The sequence below is a fragment of the Delphinus delphis genome, chromosome 1, assembly GCF_949987515.2.
Source record: "Delphinus delphis chromosome 1, mDelDel1.2, whole genome shotgun sequence".
In the NCBI taxonomy this organism is placed as follows: Eukaryota; Metazoa; Chordata; class Mammalia; order Artiodactyla; family Delphinidae; genus Delphinus; species Delphinus delphis.
In genome coordinates, this window is record NC_082683.1 from 29,994,039 (window position 1) to 30,016,752 (window position 22,714).

General features: G+C 55.2%; 1 protein-coding gene across 1 annotated transcript; it reads right to left on the minus strand.

The window, feature by feature from the left end:
• Positions 1–1,524: 1,524 nt before the first annotated feature.
• On the minus strand, positions 1,525–21,817 carry RSPO1 (R-spondin 1). Its single transcript, XM_060003897.1, has 6 exons — positions 21,671–21,817; positions 16,710–17,084; positions 5,564–5,755; positions 3,427–3,576; positions 2,945–3,133; positions 1,525–2,236 (listed from the first exon to the last, which is right to left on the minus strand). The coding sequence occupies exons 2-6, from the start codon at positions 16,801–16,803 to the stop codon at positions 2,073–2,075; spliced, it is 789 nt and encodes a 262-aa protein (XP_059859880.1). The 5' UTR covers positions 16,804–17,084; positions 21,671–21,817; the 3' UTR covers positions 1,525–2,072.
• Between the last annotated feature and the right edge of the window lie 897 nt (positions 21,818–22,714).

Below are 22,714 nucleotides of genomic sequence, written 5' to 3' on the forward strand. Positions count from 1 at the left end.
CCTTCTTTCAGTTCATTGAACACCAAGCTCCTGGCTGCCACAGGACATTTGTATGTGCTGTGCCCTCTATCTAGGACTATGCTGTCCAATACAGTAGCCATGAGCCACATACGGCTAGTGAGCAATTGAAACGTGGCCAGTGCAACTGAAGAACTGAATTCTTAATGTTATTTCATTTCAATTAATTAAATTAAAATTTTTAAACACATTCAATTCAGTTATCAGAAAATTTTAACCTAGTCTTTAAACACTTTGGGTATGTGAATCTACTTTTCGACTTGAATTTTTATTAAATCAAAATACATATCAAGTATTCCTGGTGAAAATTTAGTATCTGAATTAAGATACGTTGTAAGTTTAAATATATACACAGAATGTTGAAGACTTAGTTTAAAAAAAGAATGTAAAATATCTCACTAATAATTTTTTATATTGATCACATGTTAAAAAGATAACATTTTGCATATATTTGGTTAAATAGACGATATAATTAAAATTAGCTTCACCTGTTTCTTTTTACGCTTTAAATGTGGCTGTTAGAAAACGGTTAAATGAGATAAATGGCTCATATTGTATTTCTGTTGGACAGCACTGGTCTAGAATGCCGTTCCTCGTCTTTGTGTTAACTCTTATATTTATCCTTCAGAGCTTGGCTCAAAGGTCACCCCCTCTAAAAAGCTTCCCCGAGATAGGGTCTTTTATTTTTATTTAGTTTTCTTTACTTTCATAGCTCTGTGTATGTTTCAGTGGTTGCCTGCCTTTAACTCCTCTCATTTATAATTATACATTTATTCAAATGATTACTTGATTCATGCCTGTTCCCCCACCAACCTCTAAGTTCCATGAGAGCAAGGCACCTGTCTGGCTCCCCTCTGCAAACCAAACATTCATCCAGAGCCTGGTGCCCGGATGGCTGCCAGTGGACACTTCAGAATACCGCAAGAAGTGATTTTATCCACTGTTCTGCCTTCCCATCCAACGGTCCCCAACCATCTCAGAGAGCCTGAGCACTCCCTCCCCCTAGAAGTGCTCCTATAGCCCTTCCGTATATAGATTCTACCTCTCCCAGGTGGGAAGTCTCCCTTTACAGCCGACCAGGATCCTTCCTGCTGCAAGCTGGCCGAGACCTTCGTTCCATCCTTAGAGGTAATTAAAGCAGTGTTTCTCAAACTTGAACGTGCATGCCAGTCACTTGGAAAAATGCAGACTCTGGTTCATCAGGTCTGGGATGGGACCTGAGATTCTCATTTCTCACAAGCTGCCTACTGATAATTTTGATGCTGGTCCGCAGACCACACTCTGAGCGACAAAGATGCAGAGAATCTGGTTACTGCTCTACATATCCCCCAAGTTTCCTTCCTGCTCTGGACCTTCTGTAAATTAGACCAGGAGGGGTCTCTTGAAATTCATTTCCTGCTCCCGTGTCCTCTACCAACCCCATACCCTGAAAAGAAACGTGGTACCTGTGGCTACTGTGGTCATTTGGTTTTCGTTTTTAATTTGAAATAAACCTTTAAGCAGTTTTCAGAGTCAGGAAAGCCCTGATATGGATCATGGAGGTGTAACAATACTCTCCAAAGATAAAGTCACACAGCTGGAGATGCTGAACCCCTCTCAAGCTTTGGCTGCGGTCCACCGGGCTGGTCCTATCAGCTCCTCCAGAAGGCTCCACTCTGCAGTCTGGGCTCGGAGGCTGGAAAATGTTCTCTCTGATGTGCCCACTGGGGGCATCACAAACCAAGTGTGCGCCACTAGGCCCTCTGCAGGGCAGAGACGACCCCTCTGCCTCCGTGCCCTGCTGACCCAGTGATGTCCGAGGGACAGAAGTGTCTTCCGGTAACCTCGATTGTGTGTGTGTGTGTGTGTGTGTGTCCGCGTGTGCGCGCGCACACGTTTGCATGTATGTCAGTTACACGTTTGGACGTGGGGTCTGTGTGCACGTATCTGTGTGTACGTGTAGGTAGGGAGAGTGTGTGTATGCGTTGCCCCCAGTGCTCGAGTTCGGTAAAGCTCTCATCACACAGAGCAGTGCTGGACTCTTTCTGCACGGGCCCGGACGCTGAACAGTGTCCCTAGGTGGACCCCGCAGAGGTGACCGGCCCCACTGTCCCTTGCTGCTGCCGCTGCTGGCCCTTGCGTCTCCGAGCACCGGCGCCCGCCTCCTTGTTCTCCTTCCGGCCGGGGTTCCTGTTGGCATGCTCCCGCCGGCCCTGGCCGCCCTTCCTCCTCTTCTGCCCTGTAAGAGTCAACAAAGGGCGTCCTGACACAGCAGGGAGGCCCTGGGCATGGCCAAGGGCCCGAGGAGGAATGTGGTGAGGAAGCTGGGCAGGGGGAGGTGGGGAGGAGGCCCATAGGCAGTCGGGGTCCCCTCAAGGCCTCCTCTGAGAAGCAGCCACTGCAGAGGGCGCTGCAACATGGGTACTGAGAAGGGGTCCCGTGAGCCTTTTCACCCTGCAACCCTCGATGAACCAGACGCCCTCCTCTTCCTCACTGTCTTCCTCAGACCTTTGATCCCAATGGGCCGAGGGCATCTCCCAGATGGCCACTGCAGCTCTCGGGACAGGCAGGACGCCTCCCCCCCACCCGCCACTCCTCCACCCCAGGACACTGCCACATCATTGTCACCTGCAGGCTGTGTGACCTTGGACAAATCACTGCACCTCTCTGGGTCTTAACACCCCCTTCTACGTCCCCATCGTCTGACCTCTGAGGGCGCTTCCAGTGCCGACATCCACTGGCTCAGAAGAAATGGGGAGGGATAGGGCCATAGCAGCTTCCCGGCCCATCACACAGCTGCGGGGCCCACTCTCTGCCTGGCATGGGTTTGCACAGTATGGAGTCCTGGCCTGAGCCCTCTCCTGGGCCACAGGCAGGAAGCAGAGGGGGTCAGAGCTCTCGTGGCTGTGCTGACCCCCGACCCCAGGGAGGTGAGGCCGCAGCTCACCCTCCGGGCAGGGTGTCCTCCGCCCCGTGCACCTCCGGGTCTCCTTGGTGTCGGAGCAGACGGTGTGGTCCCCCCCAGGGGCGTGCAGCACTCTCCGTGTCCGCTCCTCCGAGCCCCTCCGGAAGCCACAGAGCTTCTTCTTCTTGGAGCACGGCCCCCACAGAGACCACTCGCTCATTTCACATTGCGCTGGCAGGAGGGGAGGGAAGCAAGAGGACAAGGGGGTCACGTCTCCTCCCCTGGCCCCGGGTACCCCAGGGGAGCCCCTCCCATCTGCTCTCAGCCGCAGCCCCAGGCTAGAGGCGTCTTTAGCCCAGAAGGCAGAAGAGTCCTGAGGGGAAGCTCAGAGGGTGGTGGTGATGCGCTTTCGCTGCACAGGGCCCAGCCCACGCTCGCCCTGGCCGGATCCCCCCAGCCCGCTCCTCCTCCGGGGTCCTGGACCCTGGGCCGCAGCGTTTGCCCGCCGTGCCTTCCTGCCTTACCGGGGCTGCTGCACTCCATGGTGCCGTTGGCAGCCGCAGAGCCCTCGGGACAGGCGGGATAGCAGCGGCCCTTGTGCAGGTACAAGCTCTCCTTACACTTGGTGCAGAAGTTGTGGCTGAAGCAGGCCTCACAGTGTTCGATCTTGCATTCTGAGGAGAGGGCCAGATTGGGGGCCTCTGGCTCAGCCGCGGATAGACGCCTCCCCGGGTCCCCGTGGCCACCCAGCCACGCCCACTCACACAGGGCAGGACAGGGGTCTGGGGCTGCAATTACCGCAGGGGAGTCTTGGGACGGAGAGAAAGGAAGGCAAGGGGATGGGGGGAGAGGAGGTCAAAGCAGCCTCTCTTGAGGGCTGGCTGGGACTCCTGCCACGGTCAGCCAACCTCAGCCCCAACCCAATCCCAGGCCCGGGAGCCCAAGGGGAGGCCCAAGAGAGCCGGTTTCAGAGGAGAAGAGATTAGTGGGGGCGAGAGGAGTGTCCCAGCCTCTCACGGCACCCCGAGGACCACCTAGTCAGAGCTGAACCGAGGGATACAATGACACCCCGAGAGTGGCTGTGTGGTCTCCTCTCCCCCTATTGCCGGGCATCCACAGGACCCCAGAGCCCGGTTCTCCTCCTGCCTGGGGCAGCAAGAGTCTGCCTGGAGTAGGGGAGAGCGATCCCGGGGCAAATTCCTCTGCCTCTACAAGGCCGGCTTCCAGGAACCACCTTGGTTGGACTCCTGGGTCCCTCCCCAAAGCCGTCCTGCCAGCTCTCCCTCCTCTGGGGAAGTGGGGGGAGGGTGGGTGGCCGGGCTAGGCTAGAAGCTGGAGGGGTCTTTCACAATCTCTCCCCTCCTGGATTGTGGGTGGAGCTGACTTCTCCCCAGTCTCCGCCCCTGAAGCCTGGGATGACAGTTTCCCAGAAGCTGACACAGCCAGGAACGCCCTACCCCAAATCCCTGAGGACCAGGGTTCCAAAGGACCAGTCCCAGGGTCCTACCTCCATGCTCACAAGCTTCCCAACGCCACCCCACCCTCCTCTGTGCCTCCTGGCCTCTGATTCCTGGGTTTGGTGGCAGGCAAAATATGAACAAAAGTAAGAATAACAGTAGCTGTTTATTGAGTGCCATACCCTGAGGACCTCCACATGCCTCTTACAACAGCCCTAGGGGGGTAAAAGCAAGCAGCCACGTTTTGAAGATGAGGTTTTGAGAGGCTGCGACTTGCCCAAGGTCACACAATGAATAAGCAGCAGAGCTGGGATTAGAACCCAAGTCGGCTGAACTTGGATCAGTCATTTCCCCTGAGACTTCGACGTTATCAGCTATGAAAAGGGTACCATCACTTAAGTCCGTCTCCCTCCAAAGGTGGTTGGGAGGCTCAACTGATAGGAGGTCTGGAAATGCCTTCTAAACTCCAAGGCTCTGAACAGAATGGGAAGGTCACTGGCATTGTTTACAGGAGAGTGTTCGCTGCATGTCCCCCAGCCGAGAGGGAGGTGTGACAGCATGTGTCTTGGAGCATGTGGGACGGTAGCTGGTGTGAGAGAGCGGAGCAGAGTGAGAAGAGTGGGGGGAAAAGGGTGGGGAGAGAAGGCTGACCAGGGCTTGAATTTCCCTGCCCTCAGTGGAGCCAGCAGTGATTTTCTGGTTATGTGTCTCAGAGGCATCTTTCTGGCTGCAGTGCAGAGGGAGGGTGGAAGGGAACCAGATGAGGGTTGGGGGACAGATGAACAGGCTATTGCAATGGTCAAGGAGAGACGTGATGGGACCCTGAATAAGACCATGGCAGTGAGGATGGAAAGAAGATGAAGGAGGCACAATTTGGTTATTGGATGGATGGGGTGGGGGCATAAATGAGAGGTTGGCTCTCAGGTCTGTGGCCTGGGTGATGGGTTGGGACACTGAGAGTGACCCAATACAGGTCAGCGCAGGTTTGGAGGGAGGAGATGTGGCTACGGTATGGGTTGGAAACGTGGGTGGGATGTCTGGGGAGAGGTCTGGTCAGCAGCTGGATTTTTAAATCAAGAACTCCCCTCCTCAGTATCCCTCTATTTCTCTTGTAGTACATCAACAGTTCAAAGCACCGCCCCGCCCCACCCCCGCCCCATGTCCAGAGCTTCCGGTGCCCTTACCCAGCCCCGCCCACACTCACTGATGCACTTGTTCATGTCAGGGTTGCGGGCATCAAAGTATCCAGGTGGGCAGGACGGCAAGCAGACGCCCACCTGGCGGATGTCGCTCCTCTCCAGCAAGATGAACAGCTTGGGTGAGCACTTAAGGCAGCCGTTGACCTCCGAACAGAGCTCACAGCCTTTGGCACAGGCCTGGCTCCCCTCGGCGCTGACTGCAAGGATGGGGCAAGGGTGAGAGGCAGCTGTGGGAGAGACCTCCATCTTTCCCAGAATCCCACAAGGATGGGAAGTGAGTAGACAGGAGTTTCAACCCGTAGAATGAATGTGCTTCTCAGAAAGCACAGGCCAGGCTGGTAGCTCTCTGCAAGGCTGCGTTATAAACCTCCCCAGTATCTGCTTTCAAGGGAGCTAGCACAGCAAGAGCTGCCACCCACCCTAAATGCCTCTTTAGGTCCAGGTGCAACACAAACTCACCCTCCAGGCTTGCCCCGTCATCCCCAGAGGAGGCACTAAAGCTGCACCCATCCTGGAATTTACACATTCCCTCATCCCCACCCCCACCCCAGAGGAAGGAACGCTCAGCCTCAGGTATGGATGGAGGGCTTTCATCCTTGAGAAAAGTTCAAGGACAAGAGGCATAATGAGAAAGAAGCCACCTGCCCAGAGACAGGAAGACAGCTGGAATAACCTGCATCTAGAACAGTGCTCTCGAGCAGAGATGAGTCTGCTCCCCAGAGGACATTTGGCAAAGTCTAGAGACGTTTCGAGATGAGTCTGCTCCCCAGAGGACATTTGGCAAAGTCTAGAGACGTTTCGATTATCACACTGGGGGGGGTGGGTTGCTAGTGGCATCTGGGGGACAGAGGCCAGGGAGGCCGTTAAACATCCTACGATGCGGGGGGGCAGCTCCTACAAAAACAATGTGGCCCAAGATGTCAAAGGCGCTGAGGTTGGAACCATCCTTTGAGCCAACGTGGTCCCCAGCCCCAGCGTCGAGTCTCAGACCTTTGATCTTGTTTCCTCATTCACTTGTTCAACCAACACTCACCCGGCCCCTCCCAGGTACCATGTGCAGTGTGAGTGCTGGCGACGTGGAGGGAAAGACGTCCGGCCAAGCTGAACTAATCTCTCAGGGGTGCAGACAGACCCGCAACCAGGAACATGCTGGCAGCCACAAGGCCAAGCAATAGAGGACCCAGAAATAAGGGAGGAAGGAGTCACAGAGGAGGCGCCATTTGGGCCAGCTCTTGAAGAATAAGTAGCGATTTGTCCATTGGGAAGTGGAGACAAGGGCCCTCCAGGGGCAAGACCACAGAGGCGCAGAATGACCCCAAGGGAATTGCGGATAATTTGGAGTACAAGTGAAAGATAAGGTGTCCTATCAGGAGGGGCCTTTTATATCATGCCAATGGCCTTGAATTCCATCCTGTCGGGCAGCTTTTCCCAAAGAGTATTCCTTGGAACGTGACTCCCCTAAATGTTCATAGAAGGATGTGGAGAAAAGGCCATTGCACCAGGTGAGACTGAGAACCACTGGGTCCGACAAGTCTAAGCAGGATTCTTTACTGCAGGGCTTTTTGCAGCCTTTATTAGGCTCCTGTGAATTAGAGTGACTCCGTAAAATGGGGAAAGAGTGAACTGCACCTCTGAGACATTTTGGCCACAGAACCCTTGTTTTGCAGAGTTTGGGGGCCATCTTTCTGAGAGCTGATAAGACAACAGGAAGTCATTGGCAAGTTTTAAGCAGGAGAAACACCCAGTCTGATTTACACGTTGGAAAGCTTCCTCTGCAGCCTGGGGAGAGACCAGAGACTGGAGGACCTTTAGGGAGGAAGCTGACCTGATCATCCAGGTGAGAAAGATGAGAAAGTCTTAAACCAAGTTCTGTTCAGGGGAGATAAAGAGAAAACGATCTGAGAGTTGCTTAGGGGAAGCAATCAGTGTGGTCATGGTGACCAAGCGTAGCGGGAGGAGGCTGCGGTGCTTCCCGGGGTTCTGGCATAGGGGATGAGTGGGGCCAGTCACTAAAAGAGGAACCAGGCAGCGAGGTGCTGTAGATACAGGCTGGAGGCAGAGAGCCAGGGGAATCAGAGCAGAGATGGCAGGGTGTCGCGCTGCAACGGAGGACCCAGAGCTCAGGCTTCAGCTGGCTGGACCTGAGCCGATGGCCCAGCCTGTGACCCTGGGAGAAATACCGCATCTTGTGGGCCTCCCTTCCCACCACCAAAATAGGGAGATCAAGAGGCCCACTCTGCAGGGTTGCGGGAAGGAGCATGTGCTCCAGGAATGATCCCTGATTTCGGAACAGGGGAACGAGTAAGAGAAAGGTGAACAGGAGAGAAGAGGGGAATAACAAACACAACAATAAAACAACAACAACAAAATCATAATCATAATCATGGCAGCTTATTCCTAAAGGTTGAACACTTATTCTGGGGCAGGCACTGCTCTCAGTGCTTTACAAATAGTAACTCATTTGAGCCTCACAACCCGTGAGGGGGGTGCTACTACTTTTATTTCATCCTGTTTCTCACAGATGAGGAAATGGAGAGGTCGAATTACTTAAACAAGGCTTCACCGCCAGTATGTGTTCCAGGCAGAGGGGACAAAGTTTATGAAAGCCAGGGGGTAGGACAATACAAGGTGACATGCAAACTGAAAGCATGGCCAGACTGATTTTTTTAAATAGAGAATTTATTTATTTATATAGAGTCAACGTTACCATTTAATTAATCAATGAATTTAAAACTTAATATCAGGGCTTCCCTGGTGGCGCAGTGGTTGAGAGTCCGCCTGCCGATGCAGGGGACGCGGGTTCGTGCCCCGGTCCGGGAAGATCCCACATGCCGCGGAGCGGCTGGGCCCGTGAGCCATGGCCACTGAGCCTGCGCGTCCGGAGCCTGTGCTCCGCTGCGGGAGGGGCCACAGCAGTGAGAGGCCCGCATACCACAAAAAAAAACATAAAACTTAATATCACTCTTGTTGGTTGGGTCATTGTAAAAGAAAAAAACAAGGCTCCCAATGTGGTGTCGAAGTTACGAGGGAGCCCCCTTGGGATTAGTTTTCTAGTTCGGGCCGTTATTCAGCTGTATTACAAATTAATGTCACTGTAGATTTTAGTACCGCTTTTGCTTCAAAGATATGAAGTTGTCTATACTCAAGGTTTTTATTTAAGTCATTATTGAAATGAAGGCTCCTTCTAGGTTTTTGCCTTGGTTTCGAAAACCAAAGTCATCCAGGTGTCCCAGCTGTGGGCCTCTATCACTATGCTCCCGTAACTCATTTATTCCTTCCTTATCACTTCTTTTAAGGACAGATTTGCAAAGGGCCTTCTCAGAATCCTGCTGCCCGACCCCACTCAACCAACAACAGATCTCTGTGTGCATCTCCCTTCAGAGCTCTCAGTGACACGCAAGAGAAAGTGTGGCCCGTGGGGGATCTGAAATTAGTTCAGCATGGCTGGTGTGTGGAATGAGTGGAGAGGGAAGCAGGGGCCAAAGCAGGAACAGCCTCGAACCCTTATAAAGGAGTATGGACATTACCCTAAAGGTCATGAGGAATCCCTGGGGCCTTTAAAACAGGAGACATGGCCAGGATTCCAGTTTAGAAAGATCACTCTGTGGTGTGGAGACCAGATTGTAGGGATGGCAAACCTGGAGGGAGGAGGACTCCCAGGTTCAAAGAGATGGAGCTGAACCAAGAGGATGGACAGGTGTAGACACAGGTGAGATATTCAGGTGGTAGAATCAATGAGACTAGGTGATGAACTGGACGTGGGGTGAGAGCCCGGGGAAAGCACACGTCAAGGGTGATGCCTAGGCGTTGGGCTTGGGTGGTGGGGTAGCCGTTGGTCCTTCACCAAGAGAGGGCCCACAGGAGGAAGAGCAGATCTGGGTGGAGGAAATGATGCCTTGTGTTGAGTTTGTGGTTCTCATGAGACATCTGGGGGGATCTACTAGGCAGCTGAACCTGTGGGTCTGGAAGTCAAGAGAAACATTTTGCCTGGAGATGGAGACACGGAGCCCTTAATATAAAACAGTCATCAAAGGCCTAGAGGTCCATGAGATGACTAGGAGAGAGGGTGCAGACAGTGAGAAAAGGCATTAGCCATTGAAGAGAAGGACAGAAAAAGAAGGGCCAACTAAGGGGCTGAGGAGGACCCAGACAGGTAGGGACACTCAGAAGCTGCATCACGGAAGCCAAGAGAAGAGGACCCTCAAGGGGGGAGCAGGGAGTCCAACGCCAAACGCTTCTGAGATGTCACGTAAGAAATCAGCCACAAACAGCCACAAATCAGCCACGTAAGGAATGGCATCCCTGGTGGGGGTGGAGAGTGGAGGGCAGTGGCTGAAGGGTAAAGGAAGGTGAGGAAAGAGAACCATCTCATTCAAGAGACCAGCAATGGAGAAGGGAGAGAACTCAGGGATCCGTCCTGGGAGCCATCACTGGGGCTTAAATCCCTGGGAGAGGAAAGTGTCCCGGGGGAAGGAGCTGTGCAGCTTGAGAAGAGGATCAAGAACTGCGGCCCGGGCAGTCCTCGCATTCAACACACAAGTAGAGGAAGGTGCCCGGAAAGAAGCTGAGAAGGAATAGTTGGAGAGATGGAAGGACATTGACGGGGGTGGGGGGTGGAAACCGAGTGGAAAAGGGCGAGATCTGCGGGGACCGGGGCTGGGAGGAGACCGTGAGTGGGGAGCCCTGGGCAAATCTACAACACGTGCACTAAGAGGTGATTGGGTGACCTCAACAAAGGCAGTTTGGTGGAGTGGTGGGATGCCAGACAAACCACAGGGGGCTGAAGAGTGAGTGGAGGGGATAGAGGTGGGGGGGGGGGTAAAGTGAGGAGAGGGACAGAGGGGGTCAGGGAACACAGACAGAAAGGAGAGACCAGCTGGGGGTGGGGAATGTGATCACAAGACAGAGGCAGGGTGAAGTGATGGAGTGAAGACCCAAGGATACGAGAGGGTCAAGATACAGAGCTCAGGTGGTAAGACAGGCCTTGAGGCTTGGGGCTGGGGTCAAGGACAAGAGACTAGGGAGCTGAGCTCCATGAGGTTTGGGGGCTCAGGAAGGGAGAGTGATGCTCAGCAAGGAGGAGGGGGCTTGGCGATGGGCAGGGCCAGTCCGATGAGGAAAGAGACACTTATCAAGGGGAAGGGGAACCAAAGGGTGTTCTCGGCTCAGTGAGGCGAATAGATGGGCAGCGAGCGGATGGAAAGCCAGAGTGGAGGGGGCTCTGTGCGTGCCGGGCTGGGGGTGTCCAAGGAAGATGCTGGGTATGGGCAGAGGTTACATAATGATTCAAAGGGAGAAACAGGCTCATTCATTCCACGGACGTTCACCACACACCTAACACGTGTCAGAACTGCTAGGAACTGGGGATGTGGAGATGCAGCAACAAACGCCCACCTAGGGCTGGCTGCACACTGTGAGGACTGTAGGAGCGATGAAGGGCATGCCCTTATGCAGCAGGCTAGGTGAAGAGGGAGTGCAGACAGGAGAAACAGCCTGTGCAAAGGCTCTGAGGCACTGACCATCCGAGGGCATCCACAGAATGGAAAATAGGGCTTTAGTCTATTGACAGGGAAAAGGACCTCAGAAGGGCGTGGTCAGATTCACAATCTGAAATGCTGCCTCGGGCTTCTGTGCCCCTGACAGGAGGGTTGCATGCAGCGGAGGCAGCCTGGCAGGGCTGGAGCCTGGCTGAGGATGGGTGGGCTCAGTGATGGGGAGGGCGCTCAGGGAGCTGACGGAACCTCCTTCCAAGCTCTTCACAAAACCCCCTCATGCAGTTCTGCCCTTCCCACCCCCACCCTACTGCCCCCGCTCCCAGGCACTCTGGAGCCTGAGTGCATGAGCCAGGAAGGCAAGGCTGTATCCTCCTCCCTTCCCTGGTGCTTCTCGCCCCCTTCAGCCCCATGCAAACCCCTTTCGGGCTGATGTTTCTACAGTCAGGCCTTGCCCCAGGGTGGCTCAGCCCCCATCCCGCTGAAGAATGGCTTCTGGCCACAGTGCCTCCTCTCCAGGGACTTCACTTCTCCCAGGTCCCCAACTTTGTCATCTCGAGATCTTTCCAAAACCCCCATTCTGATGGTGTCACACCCCTGCCTAAAACCCATCAATAGCTCCCTATTGGCTGCAGAATTAATACCCAGCTCTTCCACCTGGCCTAAAAAGCTTCCATAGGCAGATCCCATCCACCTCATGTCTTCACACTACTTCTAAGCAATATGGAATTATTTTTGTTCCTCTGAACACATCACACTACTTCACACTTCTGTGCCTTTGCTCAAGTTGTTCCTTCTGCCTGGAACACCCTCTGCCTCCTCTTGAGTTTAACTTTTTCAAGTCTCAGAACTAAGGTCACCTCCTACAGGAAGTCTCCATTGATCTCACCTCCATGTAAAATCTGGATGGAGTATTTCTGTGTGTTCCCTGCCCCCAGTACTTGAATCCATCATGGTAGACGTCACCTTGTGTCGTTATTATCTGCTAATATGTCTTTGCCTCTCATTAGAAAGAGCTTTGGAGGGTGGAGCCTGTCTTGTTTCTGAATGGGAGCCCAGTAAGGGGTGAGGCTCCACAGGGATAGGGCTACCCCAGAATGTAGGGCTGAGGATGTGATGAGTGAGGCAGAGGCTCAGGGAGGGGGTTATACGGATGGAGCTTACTGGGGGGCTTGATAAAGTGTGGGGAGCAGGACAGGATAGGAATGAGGAGTTACGGGGGGTTGGGTGAAGGTCAATGCCAAGGGAGGGGAACTCTCCATGACCCAGCGGAGGGCTGACCTTTGTTTGGGGGTGGTATCTAGTCTTGGAGGAATTAGACTCAGTGAGAGAGCCCTGAGTTAAGTGGGCGGGGGCAAGGACAGGGCAGGGGGGGTGACAGGAACTGGCACCTCGCTGAGCGTGTTGAGGCCACATGGTCTCCCAGGAGATGTGCCCATTCCTGGTGCCCTGCGCACATCCCCCGGGAAGATCTGGCATCCTTTAACTCAGCTGTGAGCTTAGTTTAGACCTACACTTTTTCCTCGACTGGGCCCAAATAGCCTTTAACTGGCCTGTTTGCCTCCCATCTCGAACCACCTCCCCTCGCCCGGTCCTGCAGCTGGACCACACTGCACCCCTAATTCAGACCTCTCCGTGGGTCCTCATTACCCACAGCTCAAGTCAGGTCAAGGGCCAACTCCTCAGTCTGGCGGGTACCAAGCGCTCCACCCTCCGACCTCTGCCCACTTGTGCGGCATCGCTCCCAGGATGCTCCCTCAGCTCCAGGCAGCTTTCGTTGCTCTACCCTGATGGGCGTTCAGCTTTTTGTTTTAACAGCACAACCCTTCTTTTCAGTAGAAAAGAGCGTCCACGTACAACACAGAATGAGCAGAGCGGCTCCAGTGAAAACCTCAGGGCTCCCTAGAACTGCACCCAGAAACCACTCCTCCAGCTACCCCTAGCCGCACCCCACTTCCTGCACAGTCTGTGCCGCGTCCCAACTCCTCACCTTCGGACAGGCTGGTCCCCTGCCTGGAGTGCCCTCTGCCTCCCCCACCCCCCCACTCCCTTGCCTGCACATCAACTACTCATCTTTAAAATCACATCTCAGGAGTCACTCCCTCTGGGCCCTCGCAGCCCTCCTGGTTCCTTTCCACATCCTCTACACCAGGTTAAATTGCCTCTTCCCCCTTCACCCACGGGCTCCTCATGACCCGTCTCTGCCACCCGGGGCCGGGCTCTGGGGGTTCGCAACAGGCGAGTGGGGAATGGCCCAAGGAGTGAATGGGGCTTCAGCCAGGGAAGAGGGATTCTACAGATGGTTAGTGGCAGAGGGGAGGAAGGCTCCAGTTGGAGGACGGGGCAGTGAGAAGGGGCAAAAAGGGGAGTCCAGAGAAAGACAAATATGATATGATATCCTTACATGTGCAATCTAAAAAAGTGGTACAAATGAACATATTTACAAAACAGGAATAGAGTCACAGCTGTAGAAAACAAACTTATAGTTACCAAGGGGGAAGGGGAGGGGAGGGATGAATTGGGAGACTGGGATTGACATATATACACTAGTATATATAAAATAGATAACTAAAAAGGACCTGCTGTATAGCACAGGGAACTCTACTCAGTGTTCTGTCGTGACCTGGATGGGAGGAGAATCTGGAAGAGAGTGGATTTACGTACACGTGTGGCTGGTTCCCTTTGCTGTGAGGCGGAAGCTAACACAGCATTGGGGATCGACTATATTCCAATAAAAATTAATTTAAAAAACGGGGAGTCCAGCTTCTGGAAGAGTCAGGGTTCCGTGAAGGAATGCAGGCTTCATGGGGGGCAGGACTGAGTGAAGGGGCCCAGGAATCAGACGGGAGAAGGGTCTCAGTAAGGGGAGGGGCACTCAGTGAGAGGCATGGTGAGGGAAAGACGGCTCCGTGATGCAGGAAATCCAGGTGGGGAGGCGGTCAGCAGAGGGCAAGGGCCAGTGAGGGTGAGTGAGGAGAGGGTTCGGGGAGGGGAGGTATCCTCAGTGAGTGGGACAGGAGGAGGACGCCCTGTCAGGGTTTAGGACTCACAGCTGAACTTCTCCCCTCTGTGCAGGGACACCATCTCTCAGACCTGAGATCACACATTTCTGGGCTCAAAACTGGTGTATGGCTCAGAGCTATACTGGGTGGCTTCTGGTGGCCCCACTGGCATGCAGTCACGGGATGGCAGAGTCGGCAGACCTGAGGCTCATATTCACAGCAAGCCTGCCTCTGCCCCCCAGGCTGCCCACTGCCCTTGCACGTGGGGGGGGGGGGCCAGAGCAGCCACACGTGCTGTCTCCATCCTTTCTTCCCTCCTCCACTCCCATGGAAACCCTGGGGCAACATGGTCCACAGCTTGTTTATATAATAATGACACGCATCTAAAAGAGCGGATATATGTATATGTATAACTGATTCACTTTGCTGTATGCCTGAAACTAACACAACATTGTAAATCAACTATACTCCAATCAAAACTTTTTAAAAAGGGGCTTCCCTGGTGGCGCAGTGGTTGAGAGTCCGCCTGCCGATGCAGGAGACACGGGTTCGTGCCCCGGTCCGGGAGGATCCCACATGCCACGTAGCGGCTGGGCCCGTGAGCCATGGCCGCTGAGCCTGCGCGTCCGGAGCCTGTGCTCCGCGACGGGAGAGGCCACAGCAGTGAGAGGACCGCGTACCGCAAAAAAAAAAATAAAAACCATGACGTGCATCCTGACCATACAGAGCTTGATATTTCACAAAGGTGTCACAATATGTGGACCTGTTGTCTCACGTAACCCTCGCTGTATTCCTGTACAGTCACACTTGCAGGTGTATGGTTATTTATGGTGTTGCCTAGCAACGTCTACCCCCATATCCCCCCCGAGCCTCTGTCCATTTTGGACCCTCGTTGCATCTTGAGTCTTTCCCACACCTCTCCCCAACCTCGTCGCCCCCTTGATGGTGATCAAGGATGTCTGTCAGTGACGCCGTTTGGTAATAAACACTGGGCTAAATGCTGTCGAGGCTGTGAGATGCGGCTCTATCAAAAGCGGGCACGTCAAAATCGCTGCATTTGACTGGCTGTTGCTGGGAGTGGCCCATTCTGATGGCCAGACCAGCACTTTTCTCTTTTTTTAGTGCAAGAGATGAACCCAGGTCTTCTGACCCCCCCTGGTGTAGGTGAGTGTGCGGCTCACCAGTGGAAGCGTGACCACTAGTGCACATCCCATGAGGATGAGTGGCCTCTCCCGTTCTTTCTCTCCTCTCGGAAATAGAGGAGACTGATTAGAAATCGCTAAACCGCATCTGGCCCGTGGAGTCCAAACTACTGGCCACGACAGATGAGAAGGGAGGAAAATCAAGGCCTCGCTGCTGATTAAACCTAACCGTCTCTAATTGTTTGTTAAGCCAGGGATTTTCAGCTTCACCAGTTCACTGAGCTTCTCTCTCTGGACTGGGTTCTGGCCTTGGCCACTCCCGTGGAGACCCAACAAAACTCCATTGCCTTTCAGCCTTTCCTGGCGGACCTCAGTCAGAAGGCCTCAGAAGTGAAGCAAGAGATGGTCGGACTAGACTTCGGAGGACCTGTCTGCCTGGGGGCGTGACATCTCTTCCGGGGGATGCTGAGAGACAGATAGGCTTGGGTCGGGCCTCCACCCCACTCCCTGGCACTGTCCCTCACACGCAGTGGCCACTCCCACCACACGATGGCAGGTACTGAACCCCCATCCCTGGAGGCGTCAAGTGGAGCATGGGGGACCTGCTCTCAGGACTGCCTAGGATGGGATCCTGGGAGGGACGGCGAGGATGGTGGGGACAAGTAAACTCCTTCAGGCTCTGTTTTCAAGAAGACTGGGCTCACGGGGACCAGGAGACCTGGGTTCCAATACTGACTGTGTGTCCTTTGGAATGTCATCTCTTCCCCTTTCTTAGCCTCAGTTTTCCCATCTGTACAATGACAGGATTTAATTTTTTTTAGGCTGTGAAGACCCTTTCCTCCAATGACATCTTACGTGGAATCTTCCCAAAAGCAGGGAAGAGGGAAGCTGCTCTGGTTTGAAGGTGGGGGGCCAGCCTCCTGCCCACGGCCTCCCCTTCACCCCCCAGCACACATCTTTGAATCCCACTGGGCAGGTTTAAAAACCACAGCAGTGGACTGTCCCATGACCTTCTCTGCTCCATTGTTTCTGCCCCATGATCTGGGCAGGGACATCTGTTGCCCACCACGAGGCTGTGTGGGGTTCCTGGCCCCAAGGGGTTAAGGGCTGCACTTCAGACACCACTAAAAGAAAGGAGCCCTGAACTCCTGTCCATAAATGGGAGGACACAGCACCCCAGGAGCACCGGGCCGAGAAGCACTTCCATGGATACCACACAAAGCTGGTGTTATATCAAAGGGCAGAATCCACAAACTGGACCCTCACAAGAGAGGGGTTAATCTAGAAAGCAGAGTCTACAAAGGGGAAAACAGACAGAGTGAGTAATCTACAGAGTGGGTAATCTCAACAAATTAATCCACAAACTGGATAATCTACTGAGCAATGTAATAGACAAAGTAGAAATCTGCAATGGTCATCATAGAATGAAACGACCAAAGGCCCTAGTCCCCAGACAGCACCCTCACCACCACCACTCCCAAGGCCCACGGTGGTCCAGCCGCATCCATTACTCACTCCGCCTCTGCCTCTTCCCCTTGATCCCCCGGCTGCCGGCAGCGAGATGCATCCAGCTCAGAACCAGGGCCACCACACACAGCCCAAGCCGCATAGTCACTCGCCAGCTCAGGCCCCTGGTGGGAGGGGTGGTCTCTGGGGGGTGGATGGCACAGGGCTCTTGCTAACGCCTCCGGGGCTGGGTCAGCAGCAGGAGGCCCAGGCCTGGGCTGTATCCCAAATCCACCATAATCTCAGCTGGGGACAGAGAGGGTGTGGGGAGCCCACTTCTCCATCAGCCCATAAGGAGGTCCAGAGAGCTTTCCTCAAAGGCACCTTGGGGTGTCACATGGGAGAACTCTTTGTCCTTCAGCAGGGACACCTCCAAAAACCAACCTGTTGGGGGAGGAGAGAGAAGGGTTAATTCTGGGGAAACATGGGGCCCCCCAACCTATGCCACCTACGCTCCCATGTGGTCCCCTACCCAGGAGACCGTGAGAACTCAGAATGTTTGGACATTACAAGTTACCCACCTGGCGCCCCTGTAGGAGAAATCTGCCCCTCTTCCTATCTTGTAAGAGTCCCTAACATGGGATGGGAGTTGGCTACCCAAGTGGTTGGAATATTGTGGACACTCAGATCAAACTTGTGGATCCCTGGAAACCAGTTGCCTGGCTTCCGACCTGCCCAATGTTAGGAAGTCCTTCTTTAGGTCTACCCTACAGACTTCATGCTGCAGTAACATCGTGTCTCTTAAAGAACAGCTCTCTCTGTCCTTCTGTGAGTGACCCCTCAGCCTTCTCTCCCCAGTGCTGAGTCACCAATGTGCCTTTCACCTGCCTGGAGCTAGAGCAGTGGCCCCCGACAAGCTGGCAGACCCTGCGTGGCCCTCTGGGCTTGGCGGGAGAAAAGGAAGTAAGGCTTCCCCTGGCCACAGAAACTCTGACACAGCAGGCCCTGCGGGCCTGGCCTTTGTGAAAGGATAAAAGAGGCAGCGACGCCCGCCCTGGCCAGAGACACAGAGAATGGGGATAATCCCCCTGCCCAGCGAGAGCCAGGTCTGTGGACCCGCTGGCCCGGGTGATGGGGGCAGGGGGAGCTGGTCCCTCCCCGGTGAAATGTGTCTGGGAAGTTGGAGCCCAACCTGGGAGTCGGGGGACAAAAATCCACTTCCCACTCACAGTATTGCACACTTTCACAACAGATGCCTGCACGTCCATTGGCCCACACACTTGCTGCACACACACCCACACCCACACAGGGACGGGAGGAAACAGAGAGCCTTAGAGAAGCTTTGTAGATGCCAGAGAAGCATCACCCTCCCACCGGCTGCTTAAGATGCCTTTGGACAAGTCACTTAGCCTCTCTGAACCTCAGTTTCCTCATCTATGAAATGGGGATAAATATTTCACAGGTTTGCTCTGAGAGCCGGCTGAGTTTTGGCTTAACGAATGAGAAAGCTGAAATGCTAGAGCGGAGGTGTCCCTCCCAACCCCGTCCCAATCCTTTCCCCCTTCGCCTCCAGGGAGGCCCCAGGAGAGCCCACCTGCATGGGAGATAAATCATTATCCCACAGGGGAGTTCAGCACTCCCTCCTTGGCCTCTCCCACCGGCTTTGAAGGCCAGACACACTCAAGTGGTTAAGCTGCTTGTGAGAAGTGTTTACATGAGACTGATGGATCCCACCTGGTGCTGTGGCCAGAGCCTGCGGAGATGCCCCCAGCCACCCCCAAGCGCCCCGTCAGCTGCCAGCCCCTACCTGCCCTTCCAGTACTCCCTGCGTGAACCACCAGAGCCTTCCCGCCTTCTCCAGCCCCCACCACACACTTCCATCACCCACAGATTGCAGACATCCGGCTGAGCTTATCAAACCGGGGTCTTCAGCTCCAAGTACACAATCCCAGACGCTGGCCGTAGAGTATGATGGTTAAGGTCATAAACTTCAGAGTCAGACTGCCTGGCTTTGAATGTTGCCTCTGCTACTTATTAGTTGTTACCTTAGGCTAGTTGCTTAGCTGGTCTGAGCCTCAGTTTCTTTATCTACAAGAGGGTGGTTGTTGTTTTTAGAGCTTAAGTGAGTTAATACATGAAACTGCTTAGAACAGTGCCTGGCACATAGGGACTCAATAAATGCTGTATTTTCTATGACCAAGACTGTATTTTGTGTCTCCCTTCTGATGGCCATCTAAAAAGCAATAGAAACAGTTTTCATGCCCTCTGGATACTAATCTTAACACTGAGCACGGTTACGCCATTTCCATATTTGCATTTATCTTTATGGTTGATTGCCTTGGCCCCAGTGATCACTCGAAGTGATAGGGTTAAACTTTAATGGTGGCCTGTCTCAAACCGAGGTCTGAGGACCCCTGGCAGATGCATCCTCAGGGTGCCCTGAGTCCTTAAACTTGACAAACACTGGAGGAAGACCGCATCGGACAAAGCTGGTGTTAAATCCGGAGTGCGTGAGACTTTGGTCTCACTGTGTGATCAGTAGCCCTGGGTCCTTGGGGCAGAACAGGTCTGTGCATCTCTGCACTCCCTCTGCCTGCCCAGCACGGTGCCTGGTACTTCAAAGTTAGTGCACAGCAAATGTTATCACCCTTCCTCTCCCTCCCTCTACTTCCCCCTCAGTCCTCCTGGGTCTTAGCTTTCAGTCTGGCCCTTGCCAGGCTCACCCAACCCTTGCCAGGGAGGATCTTCCAACCCACTCCCACCAGTATCCCCATCAAACCATGATCTCAGCAGGGAAATGGGGAGGAGGCTGCAGATCTGCATGTCACTGGAGCAAGTGGCACTGGCCCTCCTTGCCCATCACTGGATAGGAAGAGTTTCAATACAGAATCAACCCTGGAAAGGAGCTAAGAGTTCATTCTATCAGGGATACAAGCAACAAATAGGAGGGACACTGGGTGTGGAGAGGGTGAACTGGAGGGCAAATGTCCCATCCAAAGGGAGCCTCTGCTATTCCATTCCAACTGATAGTTGATAGGCAGAAATACTGGTTCCACATTGCTAGATCTTCTGATTTTTTAAAAGAGAAGTGGAAAACTCTGAATTTTATGTGATATCTGATTTTAAAGGCAGGACAGGTCTCAGACTAGGAATGCTGCAGTACCAAGCCCCAGAAGGTCACAGGTCCCTGAATCCACATCCTTCCAGAGAGGAGGTCCCTGCCCCGCCGCCCCCCCCCCCCCCCGTCCCCACACACACATATGCAGTGGGTACACACACAGAGACAACCTTGGATCGAGGCTGAGAGAGGGGATAGGAGCTAATGACTCTCTTCTAAGTAGGCTGTCTCATTCCCCTCGGTTCCTCTGCCTGATTTCCTCTGCCCCTTTGGCTACATGGCACAGACAGGTCCTATCTGGAGGCCCATCACTCTGCACCGGCAGAGCCAGCAATGGGAACTGCTGGCAGTGATCAAGGTCTCAGGCATCCATGGGAGTGAGGAGGGGCATTTTGTCTCTGCCAGGGTCGGGGTGAGGGATTCACATTCATGACGTGCCTGCACCACCTGCCGTGCGCCAGGCCCTCACTGACTCCTCACCACAAGGCTAAGAGGAAAGCAGAATTACTCCCACTTTATGGCCACGGACAGGTTAAGGGTCTTGGGGTTACAAACCTAGTCAGTGAGCGAAGGGTTTGCTGCTCAGGACTGGGCATCTGGAGGGCAGAGCAAAAGGCGCAGGGAGCGGAGGGGTGTAGGGCACAACCCAGCTTGGGGAAGGGGTGGAAGGCAGAGGCAGAGGCTGGGGCCCAGGAGAGAGGCCCCACGTGCTAGGTGGTCCGAGGAGGGGAGGACAGACTGGGGAGGGGCGCACGGCTAGGGGTGGTGCTGAGGGCGGGGACTCAGTGCCCCCAGAAGTCTGGATAAACTTTCACCTTCTTCCCTGCAACGCTATTTGGATAAATTGGTACCCGGTCCGGGGCCGAATACAGACCCAGAAATGTAAACCATCCAGATAATTTCTCCTTAGCCCTCCCCAGGACCAGCTACGGGTGGAGAGGGCTGGCAGGCGGGGGCAGAAGGATTGCTGGGCTGGGGGCGGGACCTAGTACGTGCCGGCCCGACCTGTCGGGATTAGCGTGTCTGCCGGAGCAAAGCCAGGTGCTGGGGCCCCCCGCCCCCCCGCCCCCCAACGCCAAGGGCAGCGGGGAAGGGCTCCTTCGCGCCCCTTCATCACGACTCCAAGCGCTCAGAGCCTTCCTCCCTATTATCGGGAGAGGCCCAACAGGTGCAGGGGGAGGGGAGGTGGACCTGAAGTCCCCCTGACTGCCCCCCAAAATCCAAGAGAACTCTCCAAGTGCAATAGGTGGGTTTCACAAGAAAACCCTTGCCCCAAGCTCGCGCACCCGGAATCCGACCCGGCCCTCCTGGGAGCCGTGGGTTAACAAACAGCCCCCATCTTTCCCCAACCAAGCAAGACCGTCTGTCCCTCAGCCCCCCGAACCCGCGGGACAATGAGCCGCACCACCCCACAGCGCACCGTGGGGGCGCGGCACACACCGCCTGCCACGTCGGACCCGGGCCCGGGCTGCGGCACTGGGGGTGGTAACTGGAGGCCGTGGGACTCGGGGGAATCCGAGGCGAAGACACCAGGAATCAAGAGCTTCTGGATCGGGGGTGCTGGACAATAGGTCTGGTGGATTTGGGGAGTTCAGAACTTCGAGTGAGCACGATCACCGGGGGCTGCCGGGTTGAGGGCAGCCCGAGGCAGCACCGCGAGGAGGCTGCCCACTGGCTTAAGGGATGCCGGGGGTGGGGACGGCAGGATTCGCAGGAGGGACTCCAGAAGGTGCCCTCCCCCGCCCTCGCTGACCCGACAGCAGTCATAAGTCCCCTTGCTCTGGCGGTCTCCCCGCCCCCCCTCCCCCCGCGCTCAGCTCGGTCAAGCCCAGATGAGAGGGCCCACGGCGCCCCAGGTCCCAGTGGAAGGGGGCGCTAGGGAGGAGGACGGGGCAGCTCCGTGGGGACTCACCTCCGCGCTGCCAGCCGCGGCGGGGGCAGGCCCGGGAGGGGCGAGGGCGCGGCCGGCTCACCCGCTCGCCGCGGAACTGTCCTGGGCGCCCAGCGCGCCCGCGCTCCGCCCGCCGGTTTCCAAGTTGCTCAATCTGCGGGCGGCTCACGCCCTCCGGGGCCAGCGCCCCACCCGGCGCATCGGTCCTCCGGGGCGGCCCGGTCCGGCCCTCCTCTCCACAGTGCCCCACTCGGCCGATCCGCTCCCGGCTCTCTGCCCGCGCCGGGGCTCTCCGTTGCGCCTCGGCTCCGCCGGAGCTCCCAGCCGGGAGAGGGGCTAGTCCTCCTAGCGCACGAGGGAGGGAATTCCCCCCCCCTTTGCAGTCCCACCCCCGAGTCGGCCCCCCTTCCCGGGATCCGCAGCAAAAAACGGACTGGAGCGCCAGGCCCGGGAGTTCGTAGCCCCCCTCCCGCGCGCACTTGCCCCCAGCTGGGGCGCTGCGCTTGGAGCGCAGGGCGGGCACCCGCACACTTGGTTTGGACCCTGGCGCAGACCCTCTGTCCTTGTCTCCTCCCCTTCCCCCACTCCGCATCCTGGGGATTCCACGCAGCCGGAGCACCGGCTGCAGCTCCAGGCATCTTGGGGTCAGAACAGGGCCGGGGAGCCTCTCGAAACCTCAGTTTCCCCATCAGGAACCTGGAAAGTGACAAGGAACAGGCTCAACGGGGCCTGTGGTCCCGGCCACGCCCTCCTCTTCTCAGAGTCAACTCTTCATAGCATCTTCCCAGTTCAGAGGAAATGTGAGGCTATAACGTCCCGGGAACCCAGGTGAGGACCCTCCACTGGGACCTGGTGCAGCAGAGCGAGGTAGATCTTGGAATAAGACGGAGATTCAAATCCCTGCTCTATTACTTACCAGCTGTGTGGCCATGCCTAAGTTACTTAACCTCTCTGAGCTTCAGAGTTCTCATCTGTTTTTTAGGGGCAGTGAAATGAAGGGTGCAAATGCCCGGTAAACGGTAGGGACCCTATGCATGTTTGTGGACTGGGTCTTGAAGGGCTGCA